The 19,880-nt window shown below is 37.7% G+C and overlaps 3 protein-coding genes across 3 annotated transcripts; 2 read left to right on the top strand and 1 right to left on the bottom strand.

Moving 5' to 3' along the window:
- Positions 1 to 3,613: 3,613 nt before the first annotated feature.
- LOC123886320 lies at positions 3,614 to 5,763 on the bottom strand. The gene is made up of 2 exons (XM_045935649.1): positions 5,744 to 5,763; positions 3,614 to 5,627 (listed from the first exon to the last, which is right to left on the bottom strand). The coding sequence occupies exons 1-2, from the start codon at positions 5,761 to 5,763 to the stop codon at positions 3,614 to 3,616; spliced, it is 2,034 nt and encodes a 677-aa protein (XP_045791605.1).
- A 5,110-nt stretch (positions 5,764 to 10,873) lies between these two features.
- On the top strand, positions 10,874 to 15,868 carry LOC123885078 (protein DYAD-like). Its single transcript, XM_045934299.1, has 9 exons — positions 10,874 to 11,053; positions 11,620 to 11,679; positions 12,589 to 12,628; positions 12,843 to 12,943; positions 13,055 to 13,731; positions 13,855 to 14,238; positions 14,337 to 14,454; positions 14,572 to 14,655; positions 14,947 to 15,868. Exons 1-9 carry the CDS (start codon positions 10,931 to 10,933, stop codon positions 15,526 to 15,528), a joined length of 2,169 nt encoding a protein of 722 aa, XP_045790255.1. The 5' UTR covers positions 10,874 to 10,930; the 3' UTR covers positions 15,529 to 15,868.
- Positions 15,869 to 17,478: 1,610 nt separating this feature from the next.
- LOC123886319 (gibberellin 20-oxidase-like protein) lies at positions 17,479 to 17,838 on the top strand. Its single transcript, XM_045935648.1, has one exon. The coding sequence runs from the start codon at positions 17,479 to 17,481 to the stop codon at positions 17,836 to 17,838; it is 360 nt and encodes a 119-aa protein (XP_045791604.1).
- The last annotated feature ends 2,042 nt before the right edge of the window (positions 17,839 to 19,880 follow it).

Here is a 19,880-nt window from a genome sequence, read left to right as displayed (position 1 = left end):
ATTTTCCTTCACTACGAACCGTGTAACCATCATCCAGGTCAGCCCGCCACTGCCACCTATCTGAAACATGATCCTGCAAAGAGATGGTAAGTAGAAAAGCCTGACACTCCCCCAACATCTCCTCCTCCCACGCCCTCAACTGACGCCGCCACTCCCACGCCTCCCCCCTGCCCCCACCCACGCATAAACATCTCAGCCACTGAAGCCGATTTGCTTTCTGCCAGGTCAAACAGCCGCCCGTACCGGTCCCGCAACGAAGTACCATCCACCTAGGGGTCAGTCCAGAAAAAAGTATTTGAACCATCCCCCACCTGTCTCAGAACATACTCTCTAAACCACCCTCTCCCTGCCTCACCTCCACCATCCCGAATGCGAGCTAACTCCCTCCACCAAGTCGACCCACGCACGCCACCCTCGCACAACCTACCTCTCTCCACCCCGTAACGTCCTGCCAACACTCGGAACCATAAACCCTCTCTATCCACTAACAACCTCCAACACCACTTGCCCAACAGGGCCAGATTGAACTCCCTCAACTGCCTAACCCCCAAACCCCCATACTCCTTACGCAAGCAAATAGTATTCCAATTAATCCAAGACACTTTCCTAAGATCCTCACTTCCCCCCCAAAAAATTTTAATCAAAATAGATTCAATAAAAGAGATAGTACCTGAGAGAGCTTTAAAGAAAGAAAGAGCATAGACAGGCAAAGAAGTCGACACAGATTTAAGCAAAACTAAGCGACCACCAATAGAGAGAAATCGGCTCCTCTAACCCGATAAACGATTCTTTAGACGATCCAAAACCGGTTCCCAAAAACATAAACGCCTCGGATCACCCCCAATAGGAAGGCCCAAGTAAAGGAAAGGGATCTTCCTTACTCTACAGCACAGAGCTGACGCCGCCTCACCTAACCAAGAGTCAGGGATGTTAACCCCAACCAGCATGCTTTTGTGAAAATTCACTCGCAAACCAGAAAAAGACTCGAACAACACAAGGACAGCCCGCAGAGCCCGGACGTTCGCCCAACTCTTAGTCCCCATCAGCAACGTATCATCAGCAAACTGAAGATGCGACACCGACACTTGTGCAAGCTCACCCACACTATACCCCATAAAGATATTACGCTCCACCATGGCTTCCATCAACACATGTAAGCCCTCTGCCGCCAGTAGAAAAAGGAAAGGAGATAACGGATCACCCTGCCTTAAACCCCTCTCGAGAGGAAACTCATCAGTCGGACTAACGTTAACCAAAACCGAAGCAGTTGCCGTACACACACATTCTTTAATCCACTTCCTCCAAAGGGTTGGAAAACTCATTCTCCCCATAACATCATCCAAATAACCCCAATCAACCGAATCATAAGCCTTCTCAAAATCGACTTTAAAGAGAAGCAGCTCCTTCTTAGACTTGCGGGCCTCATCCACCACCTCGTTTGCAACAAGGATGCCATCAAGAATCTGTCGGTCCTTAACGAAAGTCGTCTGGGATGCATATATCACGCTGTCCATCACCACACGCAGACGGTTCGCTAACACCTTAGCCAAAATCTTATAAAGGCTGCCCACAAGCGAGATAGGCCGAAAATCATTCAACCTTTGGGGACTGTCAACTTTAGGGATTAAAGCTATAAAAGTGGCATTTAGACCCTTAGTCAATCTGCCATTGCGATAAAACTCCGAGATAAAACGCATAATATCACCTTGCATCTCAGCCCAAAAATCCTTAATAAAACCAAAATTAATCCCGTCGGGACCCGGGCTTTTGTAACTATCATAGTCCCAAACAGCTGCCTTCACCTCGTCCACAGAAAAAGGCTTGGTCAACCCTATCACCTCCGACACCTCCAGCCATTTAAAAATAAGATTATCTACCCGAGGCCTTTCCACGGTAACGGCCTTGAAGTGAGACGCAAAATGAGAAAAAACCGCATGCCTAATGGATGTCACACCCTCCACAGTAGTACCATCCACCTGCAGCGACGAGATAGCATTACCCATCTGCCTGCTCGCAAGGACAGAATGGAAATACTTGGTATTAGCATCTCCTTCTTTGAGCCACCGCGACCGAGACTGCTGCCAACAAATACTAGCATTCAACCGAGAAAGAGAATGAATCTCCGACGAAACCCCATGAAGCTCCGCTAACTCAGACTCGGATAGAACCTCCTCGCCCCTCTTCACATCAAGCACTGCCATCCGGTCCTTTAGGGACTCGATCCGACTCGGCAGATTCTGAGTGTGAGAAGAATGCCAGTCTTTCAAGGCCGTCTTAATCTATTTAAGTTTCTCCTTAAGCACGAAACCTCCCCAACCATCAACCTGAAAGGAATTCCACTTTTCTCGCACAAACAAATGGTACCCAGGAACATCTTTCCAACATTTCAACATCCTTGAGGGACGGGGTCCCTAGTTCTCCTCATCTGCTACCAAAACCAAGGGACAATGGTCAGAGAGCCCTCTCATCCAAGCTACTTGCGTACAATTAGGCCAAGTCAAACACCACTCCCCAGACAGCAAAAATCTATCCAAACGGCTCATGGAACGCCCGTCTCCCTTAAACCAGGTGAACTTTCGGCCACACAGCGGTAAATCAATCAGGGTATTATCATCAATAAGGCGGTTAAAAGGGATATGGTCTGAAGGGCGATACCCGTCGTTGGCTGACCGACGTTCATCCAGACTTCTAACAACATTAAAATCCCCACAGATACACACCCTAGACCTCCCCAACGCCTGAATTTTTATAGACAAAGAGTCCCACAAAACCTATTTAGCCCTGGAATCACAGGGCGCATAAACATTAGCTAAGTAAAACTCCTCACCAGACCTAACAAAAAGACCATGGCACCACAAGACATTCTCGAAGCTCTCAGACGACCACACTGTCACCTCAGCTGTGTCCCATAAGGTTAAGAGCCCTCCCGAAGCACCCACCGAAGGACTATAGGAAAACCCGTGAGGAGAGTTACCCCATAACATCGAACAGATAGAATCATCACAAGATTGCAGCTTAGTTTCCTGGAGACACAACAAAAAGGGGTGTTGATGCCCCACCAACTTACGGACCTCCTGCCTCTTTGCTAACCCCCCCCCCCCCCCCAACCCCCTAACATTCCAAGAGACAATCTTCATCCAACACGCCCGACTCCCTGCGTCTGTCCCGACGACATCTGCTTTGGTTTACCCTTCCGAGCAAGCATACTAAACATATTCTTAGTATCACCTTTGAGCTGAACTCCTATTTCTTCCCCAACCGTTCTAACATCATCTTCAGCCACATGTTCATTTCCCTGCATAACAACCCAATGATTCCAGTCATTAGAAGTCGTCGAAGACGAACCATCCCTGACTACCGCTACCCCGTCTCTACGGCGTTGCTCAACCTTTTTCACAGCTTTTAGAGCCTCAACGCGATCCTTACTGGGCATTTTGGCTACGTTTTTAAGGCTGGATACCGTGTGCCGAAAAACTCCCCCTCCTTTTCTCCGCTTAGGGTCCTCCTGACCGCTCTTCTTAGAACCTTCACCATTACCTTTTTCTTTGCGGGGGCACTTCATAGCCGAGAATATCACCCCGGCCTCCCTTTGATTTTGGTCGTTCAACCACTCCTAACTCCATGGCCCCGATAACATAGAACGTGTCGCACCTGGTGGGCAAGATTTTGCACGGTTACCATTAGATAGAGTCGGGAATGACCCATCACTCCCTTTGTTACCGTCATAGCGTCCACTTCCATTAACTGGCGAGCAAATAGATATACTGCCCTGAATTCCCTTCGAAAAAGGAGAAATCACAGAGTCGCATCCTGTACCTCTAACAACATGCTTTTCCCCCCTTGAAGGAAAGTTTACTCCAAACTCTCCAACATTCTTGCTCCCCCCCTCCCCGCCTCCTCGCAAGTGAGATAACTCAAAATTATCCTGAGATCCTATGTCATCTTCTGCCTCCATTCCTTTTGCAAAATTCTCAACCATAGTGTCAAGATGACGGCGAACTTCCGGGTCACCCTGACCCTCGTCATGATCGGAGTGAGACTTCACAGACTCGTTGTCTTCCTCAAAAAGACAGTTATCCTCCCCTAGAGTATAACCCCATTCCTCCACTATTTTCACCTCAAACTGAATACCGTCCACCAAAACAGTCGCGACTGTGTTGACAATTTCCAAATTAGGTGTTGCTATCAAAACACGAGCAAAATCAATGCGTTCCTTTTCCACTGAGCCATATTCCACTCGTAAGAACCTGCCACAATCAAGAACGCATAACTTGAAGAAATTCTCGTTCCAGGCTTGCAGTGGGATACCATACAAATGCACCCAGGCGCCTCTTCTGTAATCCTGCGCATGGCTTTCCCAGGACGTCCAGCTCGAGAAAATAATCTGAAAGAACTCTTTAGCCGAGTCGATGATTGCCTTCACATCGATTCCTGACGAGCTCCGGACGAAAACCTTATCAGCCCCCATTGGGATGATAATGACATCGTTAAAACCTGCATCCATTATTCTACTCTGCACAACTGGAACCGCCTCACCATTAATAATAGTCGCCACTAAACCATTTTGCGCCCAGGCCACATCGTCAGGTTCCGTTTTGTAGCTTGGCAAATATATCTTCTTAACGGTTACTTCCGGTAAAACAGGAATACTCGGTGTATGTGCCCCTTTCTGCACCTGGTCATTAACGCACATTACATTCTCGTTACGTGCACCTAACGGGACCACAACCTCTCCTACCCGGACAGCCCCTGATTCTCCAGAACCTCCTCTATCGGGGTCAACGTCCCTAGCAGCTCTTTTCTGAACCGACGTTCCCATAGGTTCAATACATCCTCCATTGGCTTTTAAATTCTCTGTTCGCGTTTCTTCGGCTCTACCCTCTCGCAAAGCTGGCCTATCATTACCCTTCGACAAACTAGGCCACTCTTTCTCCATTCTTTGCCCTGCCGTATAATTATAGCGGTCAAAACTGGCTACTCTAGCGCGAACACAGAATTGGCCAAAATTAACTTTATTCAAAGCACGTAACAATTTATTAACGTCCCTCACGTTGGAGAATTTGACAAAACCAAAGGGTTGGCCCCGTCTATTTCTCTTTTTGGGAAGGAAAACATCTTCCAGCATACCACATACTTTGAAGCCTTTTCTAAGATAGAAGTTTGATAATTGGTACGGGAAATTTGTAAAATAAAACGAAACGTACCGTTTGAGCTCCGTTCCCAAATTATCATTACCTCTTTTCCTAAGCCTATGTTTCTCATGCTCACTGTTACAGCCTAAGCCTTCTCCCTCGTGAGCTTTCACACCATCACGGCTGATCAATGCTTCAAGCTTCATCCCATCGTTTCTCTCATGAGCTGCTACACGCCTATGCCATTTCCCACCCCTCTGACAGTTGACATGAAACTCCTGCTGGCTCCGATCATCCGCGTACTGCCGCCGTCCTGTAGTTTTGTCCGCCGTCTGGTACCGGTAGTGTTTAGGAAAAACAGAGCATGATCGCCACCGTTGTTTCATCCATGAATCCCGGCGAGCTCGGTAGCAATCACGACTGTGGCTGTGACGAGGGTTCCTGCAATGATCGTGATCGAAGCGTGGTGCGTCGGAGAACGGAGAACGATCGTTCCTAAAAGAATGAAAACCCGTTGCAGGAAACGATTGACTATGGTGTCGCGATGAAGGCTGCAACCTGTCTTTCCTTCTCTCTTCCTGTCGTAGCACTTTCCTCCTTCGATGACTCACCTCAGTCCAATCCCCTCCATCTGATTGATCTCCCCCCCATTTGTGCCTCGCTTCCGGTGAAGGCGATGACCGATACGGCTGCCCTAGGTTTGCCCTAGGTTCAGTGCCTCTCTCTCTCTCTACCTCTCTCTCTCATTATTTTTCACAAACATTAATTTTTCATAAAGAAAACCTATTTTTTTTCACAAACATTAATTTTTTATAAAAAAAACCCTCGGATTCTATATTAACACAAAAAAAAAACCCTTAATTTTACATACCCATATTTCTTTTTATGGTTCTTAAATATTAAAAAAATACAACTTCTTTAAAAAAAAATTATATAAAAATAATAATACAAAAAAAATAGATTTTAATTTTGTCAACAAAATTTATCTTTTGTTGAAATACACTTATTAATAATATTTCACTTAATATACCAAAACATATTCCCACTTATTGTATGTTTAATAATTTTGAAGAAATTAAAAAAAAAATAATAGTTTTTCTAAAAAGATTTTATTACAGTTAAACAATTATTTTGAAAGTAGCTTTATTGTTAATTTTTTTTTTTTTGAAATCCAAACAGCTTCAACTTTACCTTTAAAGTTATATTTTTTAACTTTAAGCTAAAAATAAGTTAAGCCAAACGCAATCTAAATACTATAAGAATAAGTTGTAAGAATATCTCCAATGAGGATATTTAAGGGTGTTTTGATCATAGATTAATGATACACACCTTAATTTTTGTAATCATTCGAGCAATCGTGACCTGACAAGAGTGAGTATTTAACTAATCGTTAGTTGGTTCAGTGGTGATTGACGCTGCACTTGGTAGGGAGGACCGCGGTTCGATCCTCCGCAACTACGATCGGGAGGGGGCTGAAACCACTTGATGCCAGAAATGACCCCCGAACCAGATTCAACTGGTGGTGAAAAAAAAAAATAAAAATAAAAAAGAGTGAGTATTTAAAAAATATTCAAGTACATTATTTGAGATTTTGTATCGTCAGTTTAATATTGACTAATTATTAAATGGATCATATTAAGTATTTGTTATATATATATATGAGTTGCATAATTTTGTATCATATGCATGAGTTGGAAAAGTATTACGGTACATGACATTATATGGCCCACTTGTTAGTATAATATATGAAATTCAATGTGATATTATCATTGAAGATACTCTAACTATGTCAAAAGTTTTATCATACTAGTGTCATTTAATATTTTTCATTAATATTCAAGTTTTTGTTAACATAGACGTAAGATTAAACCACTAGATTTTGGTCTAATGGTGAAAAAGTTTGGATAGTATACAACATATCCAATGTCCAATCTTCCATTGTAAAACAAAAAAGTGTAAGATTAATCCTTCTATAGTTACCATTGTGGTTGACACAAATTAAATAATTGACCTCTCTACTCACACCAGCAATGGCTTAGATTTTAGTATAAAATTTTGTAATTAATAGGTTATACATTAATTTCATCGTATATTATTTTCAATGAGATTGACTGTTTTTTTCCTAGTCTTGCATAGGATGTGTGTGTGATTCCTAATCTAATTTTATTTTTTCGTTAAAAATAAGGAAAAAAAAACTCAACTTACTTTTGGCTTTTTTTTTTCCTCGTCTCCTATGACTATGTAGAATTTAGTATATATTGGTTCCACTTAGAATTTGTTTGAATGGAATAATTAGAAATTTTTGAGAACTTAAAATTTTAAGCAATTCAAATGAGTGAGTCATAGGAGACATGTTTGGGGATGTATAATTTATTTTGACATGTTTGGTTCCTCTAAAGAGTACAATTAATTTCCCACAAATCAACTCTAAATGGCTCAACATATTTCTTACTAAATGTATTCACAATCAACAAGTCTCATAACCAATTTGGTTTTACAAAATTTGAATTGAAAGTTTATATCATATAGATCCTTCATATATGTTATTTAGACTCGTCAAAATTAATGATTTATGAGTTTTTATTGAATATCGTTAATCTTATGAGAGAGAGGGAGAGAGAGATGGTTTAGCATTTTCTTCTTTTTTTTTTAGAAAAATGCTAAGTTCAGCGAAAATGAATTCACGAATCTATAGCGAATGAGCTGGCAAGCACATGACCCCACTCACATTTATTTAATTTCACACTTCTCTTTCATCCTCTTTCATTCATCTTCCACGGTCAAAACCTTCTTTCTTTTTGAAATTTTCTCCAATTCTACTTTTAAATTAAACTTCTCTTCATGGATTGTACACTTTAAATTGGCTTTTAATTGAAGATTGATGTTCACTTGCTTCAAATTTTGCAATCAACCTCTATCAGGCAAATAAGTTTTTTGATGAAATGTTTCAAAGAGGGGAATGCAGCCTACTGATTACATTTTCACATACGGAAGTGAACACCAATTAACCACAAAATTCATTGAAGGGTCTTATATTTTTTATGATGATTTTTTTTTTTTTAAGTTATGGTTTTTCTAAAAAGTAATTGTAAAATATTGAATGTTTATTATTGTTTTCTGGTGCAAAACAATAATAAGACAAATGTATACTAATACTATTTATTATAAATTTTTTACATAGGACAAATTAATGTATGTCGTTAAAGAATTATGAAAAATATATTTGGTACAAGTTTTCTTTTATTTTTTGTATGTATTCGTTTAATATGCTTATATTTGTTCTGTACTACGTGATCGTGAAAGTAATTCTTAGTTTTGCATATTCTATAGTTTTTTTTTTTCTCTTCATTTTATTACTATATTAAGAAAATTATATTAATTGATTTATTGTTTTTCACATTCATTGATTACACCTACTTTACTTAGTTTGATTAATGAATGGATGGTACTTGACTGCTTGTTCAAGTACTAGTGTTTAGTAGTATGTGTTAATTCAAGGGTCGGGCTATACAGTATCCTCGAGACACTTGTTAAGATATTAAAAATGGAAATAAAATATAAAATGTAAAGTAACTTTTTACACTTTTAAGATATTGAATGTATAATTAATCGTTAGTTGGTTCAGTGGTGATTGACGCTAAACTTGGTAGGAGGACAACGGTTCGATTCCCGCAATTGCGATCAGAAGCGGGCTGAAATCACTTGATGCCAGAACTGACCCGTGAACGAGATTAAACTTGTGGTGAAAGCAAAAAAAAAGGTGTTGAAATAGAATTTCCTTATTAATAAGCTTAACCAGTGCCCCGGACCAGGGACGGAGTTAGAAGCGGGACCAATAGAGGCCACAGTCCCTAAATATTTTTCAATATTTTTTTATACTACTATGGTATTATATTATTGGCTTAATTTCACTTTTGGTCCTCTATTTTATTAAACTCATAAAAATGGTCCATTTTTTATTCAAATTTTTGGCTCTGTTTTTATACTTGGTGTATATCTGATCTCAGTCCCAGCATATGTTTTTCCAACTAAAAATAGTATTTTTGTAAAAAAAAAGTGATTTATTGCCCAAATAATGAATTCAACAAAAGAAATTTTTTGAGATTAGAACTTGCCTTTTTATGATGTAAAAAGTCGTAATTTTTATGAGAAAATACATAAATTAAGACCAAAATTACGATACATATCAAAATAAAGGCCAAAAAGTTCGACTTAGAAAAAAGGTCTATAACTTCTTATACATGTCGTGCTTTCAAATTTTAATTTTTTTTCTTTAATAACTTATATTTTTAAACTCGGTCTTCCTTAAGTTAAATTTATGGCTCTGTCCCTGCCCCGGACACTGTTTAGCATTTTCGTTAATTTAATTGTTGGTGTTTTTTATTTTTTATTTTCTTGTGTTAACCTTCTAGTTCTCAAGAAAAGAGTTCGACAATTTTGAGTTTGGACGCGAGATTAGAAAAGTCTAACTTAAAATTATTCATACTAAAAATCGAATTTGAATTCTCTCGAACAATCTATCGTTATGGTCTAAAGGAAGTTCATGAACAATTTGAATCAAATGTGTCTTGGTTTGGTGTATTTTATTTTTTCTTGGATGAAATTAGTTACCATAATTGATTTTGTTGTGCAGAGATTATGGAGGAGAGTCCTTGTGTTGTGATTGTGTTTCGTTGCTACTGCTGAAGATTTGGTGTGTCTCTCTCATTGTAACAAGAAAATCACACAGACACGCGTCGTAAAAACTCATGCAACTGATTCTGTTGATTTGTTGTTGAAAAAAGTTGTCAACGCGGTGGGACCCATTTGGGATCTCTCTTAACAAATGCTGCATGTTCGGCTTTGCATTGCAACGTGACTAATTTTGGTAATTCAAAAATACAAGACAAAAAAAGTAAAGCATAGTATAATACTACTGGTAGTTACCGGTGTTTGATTTTAGCCGGTAAAAAATTAGTGGATAGATGATAAGTTAATTTATAGCCGATGAATTTATAATGCATAGTTTTTAAATTAGTTTTTAGCCTACAACAAATAAATTTATTGATTGAATGTGTAGTATTTGATAAAATTAACGGTTGAACTAGTTTATACACAATGTAATTGCAAATCTTTGCGCTAGCACAAATACGATCCACCGTGGTACGAAAATTGACAATTTTGTTATGGAAACCATAATACCAAATAGCATAAAAAATGCAAGCACAATCTCTTCCCATTGTTTAGATCAGTCTCGATCACATAAATTAACCAATATATCAATAAAGTTATCTAATTCGTCTTCATTGCCATTCTTTACTCCTGCTTCAGACCTATTTAAAGTATTCGTGATGTCCGAGCGTTACCAATTCTCTAATTGTAGTTTTAGAGCTCTCAAGGCATGCATTTGTAAAATAGAGGCGAACCATTGCCAAAGTAATCTAGCAAACTTGCTAAACATATTAAAAAAAGAGAATTAAAGACCAAATTAATATTAAAAATATAACTTTATAATTTTAAGATAAATAAAAAGTTTAAAGATGAAATTTTGTTATTAATAAGCTATGAAGCACGAACACTCCTCAGATTAGGCGTGTTTCGATGTCAGCGTCAAACACCGACACGACATCAACACCCACAATTAAATTGAATTATGTCATTTTTTCAAATTATTATCGACGTCGACGTATCGGTATTCGTCTCGTGTCATGTGTGTTGGTGGTTCAATCTCAGGGTTTAACATTTTGCTTAATTTCACACAATCGCGCGCGAACGAGAGAGAGAGAGAGAGGAATCACTTATATCATCATTGCAATGCAATGCAATGCATTCCTCGCTCGCTCACACCACAACACAACCAATTCCATCTTCATTCTCTCTCTCTCTCTCTCTCTCTCTCTCTCTCAACACAACCAATTCTACTTTTCCGAAAACATCGTTTGGTACTATTCATTCCTCTCTACTTCTTCACCTTTTCTTTCTTCCTTTCTTTTTCTATCTTCATTGCTGCTTCTTTTTCAACCGACATTTGCATTACACTGTTGATTACTTGTTCAATCGATCCTCATATTGTTGCATACATACTATTTCACTGTTGATTAACTTCATTTCATTCAACTAATTGATTTGGTTCACTAATAGATCCGGTTTTTAACTTCATTTTGCTTTAATATTTCAAATATTCGATTCATAATTGATTTTTCCGATACATTTAAAGCTTATTTGTTCTGTACGGTGTATTTTTTTCTCCTCTTTCAGTCATGCACAAATTTGGCTTTGTTTCTTTCCTTCACTATCACTGATTCAGTTCAGTACAAGTTTTCTTTTCATTTTTTGTTTAGATTCGTTTAATGCTTTATTTGTTCATGTTTAGGTTTATTTTACGTTGATTAATTAATTAATAAATCTAAGTACTAGTATATAGTATGTGTTAATTTAATTGTTGGTGTTTTTTTTTTTTTTTCTGTGATGAAATTAATTAGTTACCATCATTGATTTTGTTGTGCAGATTATGGAGGACAGTTCTTATGATGCTGATTGTGATTTCGTTGCTGCTGCTCAAGATTTGGTGCGTTTCTCTCTTGTTGATTTTTTAGTCAAGAAATCACACACATACAAATTCATGCACCTGATTCTGTTGATTTGTTGTTGAAAAAAGTGAATAACTTTTCAATGCGGTGGGACCCATTTTCCTTTGGGATCTTAATGAATGCTGCATATACCCATTGCAGCGTGACTAAATAAAGCATATAATAATAGTTACTAGTGTTTGATTTTGTATGTACACAGTTGGTTACACAATGTAATTGCAAATATTTAGTCATGAATTTTTTTTTATTGATAGTAGTATGTTGTTTATATTTATAAATGAGGAATGATTGTTTGGCATTCTTTGGAATGTTGTAAATTCAATATGTAAGGAGAGGAGACATAGGTGATCAGACATGTAGTGATACGATACGACGATACTTTTTCATTTTTGGTTGAATCTCATAAGGTCACTGCTCGGCTGTCTTGGGACGGAAGTGATTCTGCTTCTGAAGCCCGAGAGTTTATTTAATGGCGTGACGCGAGATCCCAAAGCGTAATATTTTCCGAATGCCTGCTGCTAGTATAGCTTTTTGCTGTGCTGAGTCTATGGGTGGATCAATAACTCAGGTCCTTCAGCAGACTCTTGCTATAATCTATGCTGACAGTGTTGATCCTGATGTATGGTTCTCTGGTACTGGTCTGCAATAGCATCTGTTTATAATGCCTGTCACCTATGTAGTGTTACTTATCTTCCTTAGCCTTGGTGCTTATCCCTGATAGTTTAGTATAGGTTCTTTAGTAGTGTTGTTTTTGCTCACTGCTAAAAGGAAGGCTTTAGCTTGTTATTGATTGATCTCTTTGTATCAGACTTGCTCTTGAGTACTGAATTTCGCACACTTTGTGCCCAATTTACTCTTTAATCTGTGTTCCTTTTACTCTGAAGCAGGAAGAGGACGACGCCCATGTCGACGAGGGCATAAGCTTAGGTAATATCCCTTTAAATGGCATCTATAACATTGATAAATTTATATTGATAGTAGTATGTTTACATTGTCTAATTTGCTAACTTCATTAATGCTAATAATTGTATATAACATAGAGTACATGTTAGTTTTTTTGTGAATTTTGTTATAGTACCACTGTTTCCACATTTCTGACCAAGTGTCACATTTTGAAATAAACTGTCAACAAATATTGCAGGGGCTCCTGAGAAGTTTAATGTAGGTCGATTCTATGAAATTGACCATTCCAACCTTCCACCTGATTGTCCTGTTGAAGTAAAATGTGTGAACATTGTAATGGTAATATGAAAACCTCTCTGTCTTTTGCAAAGCTCCTTTTCGAGCATTTTACATAGCTCTAACATTATCATCTTTGTTGGGTTTCATATACTGGATGTTGAATTCTTTTAGGTCAGTGGCACAGGGGAGGGACAAGTATATCTGAGGTATCCAAGCCTCGACTCTCTTTGCACGCACTTCAACGACCAAAGCTTTTGGAAGAAAATCCCTGAACTTGATGAGAAGTATGTGATCAGAGTCGAATTCGCCATCAAAACACTTTGCAGGAGCATCACATACGAGGAATTTACTCAAAGAAGAAACTCATGGAGCTTCTGGGCCTCTCCTACTAAAGAAAACTTTCAAAACCATGACAGTCCAGTTCCAGTTATCAATGATGCAGCTACTAGTTTGGTTTCCAAGCAGGGTTCATGTTGGTCTGAACTCAAGTTCACGGTGGGTATGGTGCAGTGGGGCCAACGCCGGCAAGTTCGGTTCTTTGGCCGTTGTGAGGAGAAAAAGGTTGAATCTTTGCGTAAACTTCATAAGGAAAAAGGAGTTACTTTTGCACCCAGGGAATGGACTAATAAGAAGAAAAGAACGATTGTTGAAGAAGAAATGGAGGCTGTAAAGGTGGCTCCTTTTGGAGTACCGAGGATGACTCGTGAATGCAAGAAAAAACAAGGTGTGAGTTGTAGCAGTGGGGCTAAAAAGTCTACAAAAGCAGTAAACAACACCAAGGAGCAACAACTCGTCGTTTATGGCAAAAAGAAGCGAAAAATATCTATTGACAGATGGTCTGCTGAGAGGTAAATGGTTATTAGTATACAGATAAATAACATTTTTCAGTATACAGTTCAGTTTTTTACTTGGTTTAATAGATGTTAGTTACTAATTTGCTGTATGTTATTTGTTACCTTGTACATTTGAAGGTATAAGCTGGCCGAGGAGAGCATATTGAATGTTTTGAAGGAAAAAGAAGCCGTGTATGGAAATCCAATAATGAGGCCAGACTTGAGATCAGAAGCACGAAAGTATATCGGTGACACAGGTTTACTTGATCATTTGCTGAAGCACATGGCTGGAAAAGTGGCACCTGGAGGAGTTGAAAGATTTAGAAGGCGGCACAATGCGGAAGGCTTAATGGAGTACTGGTTAGAGAGTGCTGATCTTGCTGATATAAGAAAGGAAATAGGTGTCCAAGACCCTTACTGGACTCCTCCCCCTGGATGGAAGCCTGGCGACAGCATTTCACCAGATCATGTTACTAGTAATGAAATCAGAAAGATAAAGGAGGAAATAAATAAGCTGAAACGGTATTGCCAATTTATCCAATTTTTGTTATTGAATGACTAATATTATTAGCTATTCTATTGATTTTGAGTTATTGGTTACTTTCTTGATCTACAAACAGAGATATGCAGGTGCTTGCATCAAAGAAAGAAAAGGAAGCATTGGTCACTGTGGCTACTCCTAGTTCTTGTTTGTCAAGTTTGAATTGTAAGGACTATGGTTCTCAGGTTTCTAAGCAGGTGAGGGGGAGCATAGTAGGTCCAGCTTATTGCTAACATGAATAGTAAAGTTGGGATTGGGAGGTCACATGACATATAGACAACACCCTATTAATACTTCTATCTTTTTTATTGTAGGAGATTTATGTGGAGCTGGTTCATAAAAAGGCTAAAATTGAAGAACAACTACGAGAAATTTCTCTGGCTTTGAATGGCATGGAGGTAACATAAACTCTGTATTTTATTGAGTGCTAGCTGATTGAATGTTTTCATTGCAAAATAATGATGCTATTGTAACCAAATAAAATAATATTGATGCTAATGATTGCTTTGTATTTTCCCCTAGAAAAATTATGTATTAGTCTAAAGTGTTCTATAGAGTATTAACAGAAGTATAAAAAACAAATGATATATTGATACAAGTCTGGACATCAGTATAATGAAATTCGGTTGTATTTTATAATATTTCTCTTTCAAGCTTTATGGAATGGAATATGCTTGCCACTGATGCAGGATCAACTGCGAAAGCTGAATGAACCAATAATGTCAGAATCATTGACACCACAAACGTTATTGCTAGGACCAACATCAATGACGGAAAACATTGTGGAGAAGACAAGGGAGAAGAAAAATTGGAACAATTACAAAGAAACAAAATCAGCAGACACACAAATGCTAGGAAGTAGAGCAGTAGAGGACAGGGCAACAAAGATAACAAGACTGAAAAGTGGTTTCCAAATTTGCAAACCAAGAGGGACCTTTAAGTGGCCAAATATGAGTATGTCTCCACGTGTTGTGGCCAACCTTGATGAACACACTTTGGTCCTAACCCCAGGCTCAGCTTCCTCTTCTACCACCGCACCTCCCAAGCTTATCTCCAAATCTCATACTCCTAACTTGCCATTGTCCCTACCATGCCCTTATTCTCCTGTTAAGCCACTGGCAGAGAGGCGCGCTGTGAGCAATACTACTTTGGCATGTGTCACAGGACCATTTTCCCCTCCATTAGAAACCCCAAAATCCACAAACACTACTACCATCACAAAAAGCAGTTCTTCTATTAACCTTAATGAGACTCCTCTGGACCAGGAGTGATGCTGGCAAAGTCCTGCAAGTGCTACATGCATATATAGTTATATATAGTTATATAGTATATTTGAAAGAAACCACACAATTTTGAGACTCTTGGTAATAGTAGATTAAAGCCAATTCTACAGTATAGGCAGTAATATAGTGTGGTATATTTTGTTTGCTGGTTTGTCATTTGATAACTATTGTTAGATATTACATTTATGTGCAATTGAAATTGCAATTGAAAATTTAAAATGAAACCAGTATTACTAGTTACATATCTGCATATGAACTTTAAGCAACATAATTTGTATACTTATTCTACCCTTGCTGATTATTTTTATAGAAATAATTTTTAATTAAATCATGGTCATAGACTCCACTTAGCCCACTAATCCATGATTCAGTTAAAGCCAATCATTAATTTCCACAATAATTCATTTCATAACCTATTGACTCTAAGCAAAAGCACCTAACACAAGTTAGTTTTGTTTTAGCTTTAATATGCTACATATCTTTGTTGGCACTTCTTAACTGTTTCTTTTTATATTTATCATTCTTCAACTCCAAATTTCTGATCAAACTTTTATACATTAAATAGCACAAAACTTTGGTAACAATATACCATTATCTCTTTTTTCATATCCTAAATAAAAATGATAATGTCTGTTAGAATATAGAAAATATTATATTATTTGTTGAGAAAATATCTCTATGATTTGGTTTGTTTATTCTTAGCCCTATAATAAAGGGATTTAGTTTAGATTTAAGTTTATTCAATTGGTTATAAATACCAAGGTAGTCATACTATTTTATTAATGTAAATAGTAATGTAAATATTGTAATTAGGGTTATTGACATTATTATCAATAATATTTTATTGTTCCTTATTATTTTCTCCTATTCTTTAACCTAAATTACCCCAAAATTTCAACATGGTATCAGAGCCATGGTATCCACCTTGAAACATAATTCCGCTGCAATTTTCCCCGAGATTTAACTCTCGATTATTCTTCGTTTTACTTACCTTTTTGTTCATATATGCTTTAACTTTTTTTCATATAAACCCTAGCCGTCATTGAAATTTCTTTTTATTTTGTTACCCGTCTGTGATTCTTTAATCCGCGGGTCCCGTTACCTTTAATCCCGTTACCCGTTTGTGATTCTTTAATCCGCGGTCCTGTTACCTTTAACCACAGTTACCCGTTTGTGATCCCTTAATTTGCGGGCATACCCCGTTTGTTATCCCTTAATCCGCGGGCATACCCCGTTTGTGATCCTTAATCCGCGGGCATACCCCGTTTGTGATACCTTAATCCGCGGGCATACCCCGTTTGTTTTCCCTTAATTTGCGGGCATACCCCGTTTGTTATCCCTTAATCCGCGGGCATAACCCGTTTGTGATCCCTTAATCCGCGGGCATACCCCGTTTGTGATACCTTAATCCGCGGGCATACCCCGTTTGTTTTCCCTTAATCCGCGGGCATACCCCGTTTGTGATACGTTAATCCGCGGGCATACCCCGTTTGTGATACTTTAATCTGTGGACATTTTTACTTAATTTGATATGGATTCATCTCTTCGGTCGCTGCTTTACTACTTCTTTGATTGCTGCTCTTTATGGCTTGCTATCAATGGATTTAATTTATTTTTAGGGTTAATTTTGTAACAAGCTTAAAGCTTAGTAAGCTTTAGCTTGAGGGGGAGTGTTAGAATATAGAAAATATTATATTATTTGTTGAGAAAATATCTCTATGATTTGGTTTGTTTATTCTTAGCCCTATAATAAAGGGATTTAGTTTAGATTTAAGTTTATTCAATTGGTTATAAATACCAAGGTAGTCATACTATTTTATTAATGTAAATAGTAATGTAAATATTGTAATTAGGGTTATTGACATTATTATCAATAATATTTTATTGTTCCTTATTATTTTCTCCTATCTTTTCACCTAAATCCCCCAAATTTCAACAATGTCCAATTCATATCTTTATGTTGATCTTCCTATTATAGACATTTATGAACCATTACAATCATCTTCTTTAACAACTCTCTCTAAATCTTGCAAAGATTGGGGATTTTTCCACATAATTAATCATGAGATATCAAAAGATCTTTGTAACCAACTTCATTCATTATCTAAATTAATCTTTAATCTTCCTTCTGATACTAAGCTTAAACTTGGTCCTTTCTCTTCTATAAAATCTTACACACCTCACTTCATTGCTTCTCCATTCTTTGAAAGCCTTAGAGTTGATGGACCTAACTTCTATGTATCTGCTAAGAGTTCTGAAGATGTTTTGTTTGAGAAACAGAATTCTAAATTCAGGTAATGTTTAAGAATTTTGTTGTCTCTTTACATTAGTCCTTTCAATTCAATAAGTACTATTTTACTATTCCATAAAGGTTTATGTGGATTGCCTTATTTGATGTTGTATACTGACATTAATACTTGCGAGACCGTTGGTAAGAGCGTATGGAAATAGTTTGTCCATAAGTTGTTCTCAACTTATTTAAATAAGCTCACCAGCAGCAGGTAATTCAGTCTCATTGAAAGCAACCACATAACTAGGTGAGTTTTTTCAAATTAGTTTTTCTTTTTCTTATATTAATTCTCTAGTTCACATGAAAAGGGGCGTGATAATCCACCGCGGTAAATAAAATCTAGTAAAAAATTGTTGTCAACTAGAACCGGTTTCAAGTAAAGTAAAGTTGTACCACATTATTAGTGAATATAAAATAGAATAAATCATGAGAAGTAATCCATATATGTAGTGATTAGAGCAGCGAACAATTATTATTCTATTCTTATCTATAATAATTAATTGTTTCTGAGTTGTTTTAATAATCAAAGTGGTGAATGGCATTTATGCTTTATTAGCTTCAAGTTTACGACACTAATTGTGCCATTGTGGCGAAGAAACATTTACTAAACTGCTAAAGCGTGATCTTTTCGGAAGAAACATGCAACTTGATCTGTACCGTACTTACATGTGTCAATTTGTTGGACCAAAGATATTTGGGCTGAGCCTCTATAGAGAGGGAAAAAATTTCTTTTCGCGTTTCCGGAGCTTCTCAAGAGTCCTCTAAGCTATTAATTTTACCTCCTTCCGACCCACCTCTCAGGTTATGTAGCGAATGTGTAAAATAGTAAAATCTGGAAGGAAAAAAAATTGTAGGCGGTAGAAAAAAAAATCTGAGTATGCATTTTAACCCACGAACTTGTAGGCGGTAGAAAAAAAAATCCATGACTGAAAGTAGCTAAGTGTCGGTGACTGAAAATAGAAGTTTGACCTTTAAGGTGCAACCTGCAGTATCAAAAGGAGTTTTGTTCTTCTCCATTAAGAGGGCAAACATTGACAAGAGGAGCCCATAAAAGAAGATTCTATTTACCGTTCTCATTGTTAATTAAATTTGATGTAATTTTCATGTCTAATGTTTTGAGAAAGTTTGTTGTAATAAACTTGTTTTTTTATGCAATTTTGTTGTCCAAACTTTTAATAAAAATCTCTATATTCAATTTGTCTTTCCATTTCCTGCTTATGCAAAACTTGTAACGGAAAGATTCACTAATTAACTCGTGAAACCCTACATAGTGCACTAGTTATGTAACGACCCAAATTTATTATTATTTTTTTTTATTTTAAAAGTTGATGGTTTATAAGTACCACCAACTTATTTACAAAGAAAATACTACAATTGCTGCTGCCAAGGATCGAACCCCTGACCAACAGCCTACACCTGCTCAGTCAGCAAGTGCCAACTGAGCTACCCCACCCACCCAAATTTATTATTCACTATGTAAGTGTTTATTTATTTGGTGACGTGACTTTTATGTAAGATAGTAACTTTAAGTTATTTATCGAGAAATTTAGTTAACGCGCGAGTTAGTGAGAGTTAACACGAGTTGGGCCAAGCAATTGGGCTTGAGGCCCAATGAGCCTTGGACTTAAGGAGGGGGGCGCTATGTAAAGCCCTTAGAGAGAGAAAGAGCTCATTTCATTCATAATTGTCAAGAGAGCTAGAGAGAAGGGAGAGCAAGGAGCTAGGGCAAGAGCTTGGAGGAGAGATTCGAGGAGCAATCGTTGAGCTTTCGTCGGATTAAGGTATGAGAGTAGGTTTCATAGTCGTGGGTGACACGAGGAAGGGGAGAATGTCGATTTCTCCTCACCCGAACTTCCTCCACCCCATTTTCGTTTTAGTTTCGAATGGATTTTCTTGATGAAAATCGATTCTAAGGTTCATAACATGCTTACCATGCTTTTAACAAGATGAATGAACGAATTTAATGGTTAAAAATGAAGTTTATGAAAGATTAAACTCAAGAACTTTGTGTTCTTGAGAGTTTTGATGAAAAAGTGTTCAATCCTTACTT

The sequence above is a fragment of the Trifolium pratense genome, linkage group LG5 (assembly GCF_020283565.1).
Source record: "Trifolium pratense cultivar HEN17-A07 linkage group LG5, ARS_RC_1.1, whole genome shotgun sequence".
Lineage (NCBI taxonomy): Eukaryota > Viridiplantae > Streptophyta > Magnoliopsida > Fabales > Fabaceae > Trifolium > Trifolium pratense.
The sequence above is the reverse complement of the archived record's forward strand: the minus strand, read 5'-3'. Positions and strand labels throughout refer to the sequence as shown.